This window comes from Primulina tabacum, chromosome 10, assembly GCF_025594145.1.
Source record: "Primulina tabacum isolate GXHZ01 chromosome 10, ASM2559414v2, whole genome shotgun sequence".
NCBI lineage: Eukaryota > Viridiplantae > Streptophyta > Magnoliopsida > Lamiales > Gesneriaceae > Primulina > Primulina tabacum.
Genome location: NC_134559.1, coordinates 8,285,535 through 8,294,545, shown reverse-complemented (window position 1 = coordinate 8,294,545; position 9,011 = coordinate 8,285,535). Strand labels below are relative to the sequence as shown.

Genomic DNA, 9,011 nt, shown 5'->3' with positions numbered 1-9,011 from the left:
GACATTATGACTTTCGGGCTTAAGACAAGGTGTTGATCTCTCATGTCTCCCAGACTTTTATATTTCCTACATCTCTTGCTGAGTTAGTTTTCTTGAAAACCAAATCACTAACCTAGAAATCTTGAATCCGAATTCATTTACGGTAGAGTGAAATTTCTTATTTGAGTCGAATTAAACCAATATAGTTGTACGCTACTGAGTGCATAGCCAAATGCCCTTCTATGCCAATCCAAAAAAAGCTGCCGAAATTCAGACTCAGGTGAAGAGCCATACATAAAATTGGAGTTTCAAGGTGTCTGGCTTATTTTTGAATGGAAATTATAGCTACGTTGATAGATTTGGTTTCTCATAGATGACGCTAATGATGATGCCCGGGTATATTGGATAAGCTAAGTGGGCAATCTAGCTGGAAAAAAAAGTGTACCTTTCACTATGAAGATTTTTGACCCGATGAGATGAGTCTGGTCTGGTCTGATGGGATGAGATCGGGTGGCCTAGCCTGGTGGATGAGCCCGGGTGGCCTTGCCTGATGGGATAAGGCCGGGTTAGAAGATCTGCACACACTCAGCAAAAAATGTCGGTGGGGCACCAGAAAGGTTTCCGGCATGACCACTCCAACACTCAAGTGAATAGAGGTTCAGTAAGTAGAGAGAAAATTTATTGAACGCAGTAAAATACAATAACTTATCTGTCAAATGAATGAGCAAACCTGAGTATTTATAGGAGTGAAAATGACATCGATTATGATGCATTGACACTATTCTCGATTAGAAATCTTCACATGCCCTATCCTTTTACAACTGTCGTGCCCTGTCTTTTGTCAGTAAACATGGCAACTCGCACTGTTTGGCCTTATCGTGTACACTACCTGGCATGCTAATGATTTCGAGGTATGACTCATACTTGTGGGTCCATCCCCTTGCCATCGGCCCAAGTGGGAAGGAACCTGATATGGAAAGATCTTTGCGTGTGATTAAGTGAGATGAACCTTGGTCGGGTGACCTAAACCCTGGTCGAGCGAGATGACCCCTGGCTAAATTTTACCCAGGCTCTACACAGTTTCTCGGAAGCAACTTGGAATCTGGAACAATTAAGTTTTCTCCTTCTCGCTCGAGTCTAAGAATGACCCGGATCCTTCCATATATATATGTATTTATTTATATTATTAATTATAATTTGTTTTTGTTGAATTATGGTAGTTGGATTGAGCGAATAAAATTATTAATATAAAGCTAATATTATTTTTGTATGATAATAGTATTCAAATAAATTATTTATAATATTTTGTTATTTCTTATATGATGTTTAGTTTGCTACTTTTTATCTTTAATATTTTGTTATCGTGCTCTTAAAAATTTGGTAAATAAGCATAGTTTTATCGAAATAATTCAAATTTTAAAAAATTAATTATAAGTGGTATTAAAATATTTTAGTAAGGTATGATACTCAATCCTCCGACGGATATGAGTTAGGGATGAAAGTTGAATACAAGACGGGCACGGGGATGATGATAGAGATGTGTATGGAGTGAATACAATAAATAGGGACGAGGACGGAGGCATAACCGCATAAAATCCTACCCTAACTTTTCCCATTGTCGTCCCTACGTTGAATGGACTAGAAATAAATGTTCTGAACTGGATCGACACAAATGGATGTTTTCAGGCAAAGTCCCCGACACCTCAGAGATATGGATATCGAACATTGATTCATTAAGGCGGGAGCTTTGAGTTTGAAGGATTTGAATTTGATCACTGATGAATGGATACCAGAAAAAGTGAGGCAAATGACAAGAAAACCGTCTTCCGAACAAAGCAATGCAAATAAACCAGTTGCAAAGCATAAGAACATGGACTGGCTCGGAAGGAAGAGAAGTGCATTAATTGTGGTGGCATCTTTAATCGCAACAGTAGCCTTTCAAGCCGGGCCAACCCCACCAGGGGGCGTTTGGCAACACGACTATGTGGCAGACGATAATGGAAATCCAGTCAAAGAACCTCACTCTTGGGGGGCAATCTGTGATGGCTTATAAAGAACCCCGAACCTATGGCATATTGATCATGATATTGAACACTACAGCTTTTCTTGCATCCATTAGTATAATCCTCCTCTTTTTTTGCGAGCTTCCCATGAAAAGGAGACCTTGGATGTGGTTCAAATGGTGATAATGTGGACCGCTATCACCGCTCAAGTGGGGACGGGGTGTACTTTGTGATCCTTAGGTACATGTCACCAGGTTACATCGATGGTACTTTGCGTATGGTTACCGAAATATCTGTATTGACATGGTTGACACTCATGCTGGTGGTTTTTGTAGGAAACGTTGTTCGTTTGAATTTGTGGGTTCTAAGAAAGTATGGATTCATCAGAGAAAAGGAGACGCGTTCTGCAAGTGTTGCGGATGATCAAGATGAGAATGATGCTTGACTAAGATGCTTCTGTTGGATCTTTGAATGGATTTATTCAAAATTTTGATTTGTGGGATTATGGGAATTTGGTCTGCACACTACATTATGTGGGCAAGATTTACCTATATGTTGGTTTGTTGTTGAGAAATGATGATGTGGAGAATATTGATGTAAATTTTCATTGTCTGCAAAAGCATGTGTGTGCGCAAAAGTATAGTTTAAAACAACTGTTTTTTTTTTATTTAGTAGAATACATCAAAATAACATGTACAGCTTAGTTTAGATCACAACCTAAAACCAACCATACGCCATAAACTTCACCTTTCTTCCAATCCTAGCGTAGTCTCACAGTTCTATCAAGAGAAAACAACATTTGGATTTCGAATTTGTCGCTTTTGTGCCACGTGTTCTTTCCATCTGGCTCCGGTTCCTTGAACAGGAGAAGAGACACTCCATAATGCATCTCCAGGCTGAGCTGTTGCTTTTGTCGTAGGTGCAGCAGAGCTAGAAGATTTGGCGACAGTTTTTGACTTCAGCGTCTGGTGCTTGTTCTTCTTCCCCATTCCATTGGCAAGCAACCAACGGGACCCTGACTGTTGCTGATTTGTTGAACCCCATAACTTCTTTTTACCAGGTTCGGTCTTTAAACCCGCAACATGCACTTCAGTGATCTTAAATTGGGGTATGAGTTCTTCAGAAATGGTGTCCTCTTTAGGCTGTTCAAGAATGTCTTCCTTCTTGCCAACCTTGGTCTCTTCTTCTTCAATGGAGTGTCTTAGTACGGAAACCGTGCTATAGATTTTAGGCTTTGGTGGGACTAACAACCTCTCCACTTGAATGAGAGCGAGCATTGGAGTGCCGACAGGCTCATAGTCTCGTAGAGGATCACGTAGCTGTACCATCAATGCAACGGTAAAATTATTTCCCAACAAACCATACTTCCTACCCTTGCCACGCCTCTTCTCTCCCTTACATCGTCCCCGAAACATGTCCAGTGAAGAAGCATGATGGGCTGCTAGTATTTTAGAGGTTCGCTCACTAAAAAGATCATCATCATCGATTTCACCAGAATCCAACTTCATCCACTCGTCAAGTGTAAGCGCCAGACCCATTAATCCATCAACAGCTTCACCACTATCTTTAACATCCAGTAGTTTCAATCCACCGGTTCCATCAAGACCTATGGAGCCATCGGCATGGACTGTTTTTCCCTTCAGAGCCGAAAATTCACGTATAGATTGTGAGCTAATATTTGAAGGTGCATCTTCATCTGATAAACCAGATTGTATGCGCAAACCTTCGATCGAAAGGGCTTCAATTTTATCCATAGCCAAAGGAGCAAGGTCCTCCAAAGATACATACTCTGCATCACCGCTGACAGAATCAAGTATGTTTGATTTCCGGCTAGAGGATATACCTTTTACACTCTTTTGCTCATTCGGTATATATTGCATAATTTCAGATTCATGCTGTGGTAAACCAACTTGCCTGAAACATAAAAAAATGCATAATTTAACAACTAAGCTACTAAAGTACTAGTTATGGGGTAAACAATACATTATACATGGAAAGAAGTGTCACCGGAAATGCCAAAATAATGACCAAAAACAAACCTCTCGGGACCATCCAGACTCGGCATAGCTTCCCATGCTATTTGTTGCATCGTCTTCCCTGTTATATCTTCCAACGGCATCAATTTACTTGCCTGCATCGAGAGCTTCTCAATTCCAATAGATGCCAAACCCTGAAGTATTTCCATCACACCAGAACCCATTTCGGCAGGCACAACCACTGGACTAGACACCTGCATAATCAAGCCTCCTCCGGTTTTGGAATTCTGGAACAGTGTAGGATTCATAGAGCGCAAAAATCCACCATTTTTAGTCTGAAGAAAGGGACCCAAACCTTCAGCAACGGGAGGCAGCAGCTGAGGATCTTCGGGGAATATGTCAATTGGACTGCCGAAACCTCCTGAGGCACTTGGTGGAGAATGTTGAAATGCGTTCTCATTAAAGCCCCACTCGCGCATCAAAGCTTCAGTCTCCAAATCCTCCAACCTTGATGCCTTTGTTTGATTTCTGAACGCATCTGTTTCCACCATAGATATCTCCTCAAAGCCTTCACGGATCGATGAGTGATGGAGATCCTCAGATATGGTTCCCCAGATAGATTCTGAGTGAGCGTCAAAAAATTGTTCATTTGGATCATTGTCAATATTGAAGTTGAGTAAACCTCCATTGGCAAGAGAATCCTTCTCAAATTGCCGTAGTAAGCGTTCTCTTGGAGACTCAGGCTCGCTTTCAGAACTCAAACCAACTGGACTATGCTCTATACCCAACATGTTCAAGAAATCACTGGCCACCAATTTCGAAACATCATCCAAGCTAAGTGATTTTCCCTTCCTTCGTTCTCTACTGTTATCATAGGCATCCATGTTATTAGTTGGGTGAAAAGCATAGCTTTCATCTTCTTGAGAGTCAAATCCTTCATTTACCAAATCAGAGGCACAAATTAGTGCCGACTCCAATTCTTTCATCAGTGACTCTTTGGTGCATGTGTCACTCTCTGTCTCTTTATAGTTGCAGGTGCTCACGGATAGCTCATCTTTGTGAGAAATAATTCCTACAGCTGTGGGATGTAGGGGGGAATTCTCATCAATGGGGAATTCAGTAGTATTGACAGTTTCAAGACCTCCTCCAAGAACTTGAGTAACCTTTGACGAATCATCTTCATGTTTCACCTCTTCTTCAGCAAACTCTTCTACCCCTTTCTCTATGACAGAAAACTCATTTATTTCACACTCAGTATCAGAAATTTTCTCAGCAGCATCAGCAGTGGTAAAAGAGCCCATTTTATGATCATTGATGAATGAAGGATCAGGAGATGACTTATTTCCAACTAAAGCATCAGATAGCTCTTCATCAAGTTTTTGATAAAGTATGTTAACTGAATCAGACAATTCTGACCTTGACATCGGCAAAACCTCATGTAGATCCTTTATATCTTCTGAAGAACGGTTTGAAGAAGATGACCGGGACGGAAGACTTCTTGCATGCCGAATGCTAAGCTCGTCCATTTCATCAAATTGGCCCAGGCTTTTTGTTGCCCTACTATTCTGCTGCCAGCCTTGGATCTCAGGAACACAACTGTTGCCAGCTGGCCCAGTACCATTATTCCCAATTACAACATAACCGAAACTGACATTTACCATTGCACCTCTAGCTTTACCTGATAACTTGAAACTAGTTGTCCACTTCCCTGAGCTCTTCTCCTCTTCCAAGTCCTCCAATGTTAGAGGAAGCAGCCTAGTCAAATCGATTCGATGCTTCCCCAAATCAAGATCTGGGGCATCACACACAGAAGCATACAGCAAGAAATGCTTCGCCTCATACTTTGCCGAATGGTGGGGACCGCTCCTACTACCGTAAACAGAGCAACAATGTGTCAACTGTTCCTCAAATTCAGCTACTCCTTGATGAACCCTAATAGGACGAGTCATCAGCTCATCATCCCGCCTCTTCCAATAAACAACAAGACAAACATCGTCAAAGAACGCTGGTAATCCCTCAATGGAGTGAACTATGAGCGAGAAACAACAATTGAACCGACGGTTTCGAACCTGAGTCAAGGCCTTTAGACCCTTCCAACTCCAAAGAGACCTCTTCTCTTTCTCAAAAGAATCTTTACCATTATTCTTAACATCCCCCGGCTTCACCCTTGAATCTGGCAATTTGGATTTTCCGACAGACTTGGATCGGCTACTGGCCGTGGAAGAGGCTAGCCTCTGCAGCTTTTTATCCACATGCAGGGCTTTATTTAACGTTTCAAGGTCACTTAGAAACTTTCCCCCGCTGGAATTCTCAAAGGCGCTCTTCCTATCATTGGCTTTGGACAACATTATTTTCTCAATAACTTCAAATTCAAACACAATTTTCCCAACACCGCAAATACTTCCAAAATCACCTGCCAAACAACAACCCCCCAAATTAAATCATCGTTTACCAAAAACCCAAAAAATAGTCAGCAGCACCTGTTTCAGATCGAAAATGCTAAAATTTGCTCGCGTCTGGGTAAAACTAAAAACAAAGCCAGCTCTTTGGATACCTTAAACTGGTGTTCGTTCGGGGAATTTGACTTCAGAAAACTCAAGACGAAAAATCTCGACATATAGTCATAGGTTTTATCGCCCGGCTAGATTAAATTAATCCACAAACGCTACATAAGGAACGCATTTCAATTTCACATGAAAAAACACCAATAAATTCAAGATTATCAAGAAAAAAAATGGAAAAAGTGGAAAAATTAGGAAGCTTACAAGAAAAACATACGAAATATCAGGCGATTCTTCCGCTCTCAGAATGTCTCTCTCCCCCTTAGCGTGACAGGATTGAATTCAAAAATTTAAGATGGACGGAATAAATCAATATTTTCAAATAGACCCCTTGGATTATTATATTCTCACTTTGACCACATGTCATTTAATATATTTGGCACGAATAATGAATGATTGTGATGGCCAATAACATTGATTTAAATTTAAACATGTTTTAATTTTTAAAATCAATTAAGAAATCTTTTTAAATAATACTCACATAGTGTGTTTTACATATACATAGTGGTAAATTTTATATAATAATTTTTTGTTACAATGATATTATTATTTTTATATCACAAAAACTCTCGTGAGACAGTTTCATAAATTAATTTCGTGAGAGAGTTTCACAAATTAATTTCGTGAGATGGATCTCCAACCTAACTCAACTCATGAAAAATTATTATTTTTTATATCAAAATTATTATTTTTAATGTTAAATATAGGACGGATCGATCGATCTTACGGATATAGACTCGTGAAACTATTTAACAAGAAGCCTATATATATACACACACATTATCAAATGAGGAAAATTATCAAATGAGGAGAAACGATAAAACTAATCAAATGAATTATATATGGAATCTAAATATTTGTGAAGAGACAAAAACTTGCGTGAGACGGTCTCACGGGTCGTATTTTGTGAGACAGATTTCTTATTTGGGTCATTCATGAAAAAGTATTACTTTTTATGGTAAGATTATTACTTTTTATTGTGAATATTGGTACGATTGTCTGTCTCACAGATAAAGATTTGTGAGACTTTCCCACAAGAGATCTACTCTTGTGAAGATATGAACATAATCAATTGAATTGTCAAACAGTCGTGTTCAAAGTTGAATGAAATATTCTGTTATACTCAGCGCTATGCTTCACGAAAATTGCTTGTTTTATACTAATAGTCATGGAGCTTATTTTAACAAAAGAAAAAAAATATCAAATATTTGTATTTTTTTTTATTTCTATATCAAAAAATATTTTTAAGTGAAGTAAATAAGAAAAAAAATAAATTGTCCTATGTAAAATTAAATATCTTCTCAAACCCTATATTTTTTTTAAAAATAAAAAAATATGGGACATTTACCTCGTTTGCAGGGGTTTTACGCTTGATTTTAAAAATACAAATATTATATATTTTTTTGGGTTTTTATCAGAGGTTAAAATGCTATTTTCCTATAATTACAATCGGCAAGTTCTCACAAACCTTAGCCATATTTTAAAATTCCCACGAATATAAATTTAAATCATTTACTTTTAGGAGCGTGTTGCAACTGTGCTTTGGCCATATCCCCCAACTTCAAATTTAGCCGCCTACCCCAATGGATTTGATTTATATATATATATATATATATATATATATATATATATATATATAAGACAAAAACTTGTCTGAGACGGTCTCACATGTCGTATTTTTTGAGACATATCTCATATTTGGGTCATCCATGAAAAAGTATTACTTTTTATGCTAATAGTATTACTTTTTATTGTGAATATCGGTATGGTTGACTCATCTCACAGATAAAGATTTGTGATACCGTCTCACAAAAGACCTACTCTTGTTATAAATATATTCTTATCGTAGATGATTATCTTATCTAATTAGATTTGAAATATCTGTAATAAAGATAAATATGACAAAATAATATATGTAAAGATTTATATGTTGTAATCTTTCCTTGTAAATAAGGTGATTGTGTTCAATGAAAATTGCATCTGAGTATTGACTCATTCTCTCTTTTATTTAAGAATTCTCTCTACTCGTCTCTCTTTCTTTTATGGTTTATAACACGTTATCAACACGATGTTGTAAATAACTGAGGATGAACATATTTCTCGTTTTCTTTATGCTATTGGAATAACGTGTTATCAATACTAAATTTTACGAGATATCTGTTAGTGCTCTAGAAGTAGCACAACTATAATTATTGATATATTGGTGCCCATGTAATATCATGATGTTGATGGATCTAAAGTAACACAACATGATTTTATATTGAGAGAAATTCATAATTAAAATATGATATAAGATTAAATATTGAGAATCTAAAGAGATTCGTGATTGAGATCTGATAACATATCTAAGATCTACAAATATTATTGAAAGATATATCTATATCAGCTCGAGCCCGACTTGATTAACATGATAAATGAGCTTTTTTAACGAACCGAGCTCGAGCTTTTTTCGAGCTTAGTAATTTCAATACAAACCGAGCTCGAGCCTGATA

The 9,011-nt window shown here is 37.9% G+C and overlaps 1 protein-coding gene and 1 pseudogene across 3 annotated transcripts; one reads left to right on the top strand and one right to left on the bottom strand.

The window, feature by feature from the left end:
* Positions 1-1,644: 1,644 nt before the first annotated feature.
* LOC142505277 (uncharacterized) lies at positions 1,645-2,499 on the top strand (annotated as a pseudogene).
* Positions 2,500-2,625: 126 nt separating this feature from the next.
* Positions 2,626-6,839, bottom strand: LOC142504753 (protein PLASTID MOVEMENT IMPAIRED 1-RELATED 1-like). Of its 3 annotated transcripts, none has more exons than XM_075617545.1 (3): positions 6,724-6,839; positions 4,022-6,371; positions 2,626-3,896 (listed from the first exon to the last, which is right to left on the bottom strand). In XM_075617545.1, the coding sequence occupies exons 2-3, from the start codon at positions 6,304-6,306 to the stop codon at positions 2,765-2,767; spliced, it is 3,417 nt and encodes a 1,138-aa protein (XP_075473660.1). In that variant the 5' UTR covers positions 6,307-6,371; positions 6,724-6,839; the 3' UTR covers positions 2,626-2,764. The 3 variants fall into 3 exon arrangements, with proteins under 3 accessions (XP_075473660.1, XP_075473661.1, XP_075473662.1); XM_075617546.1 differs by having other exon boundaries at positions 6,737-6,814; XM_075617547.1 differs by lacking the exon at positions 6,724-6,839 and adding an exon at positions 6,513-6,684.
* Between the last annotated feature and the right edge of the window lie 2,172 nt (positions 6,840-9,011).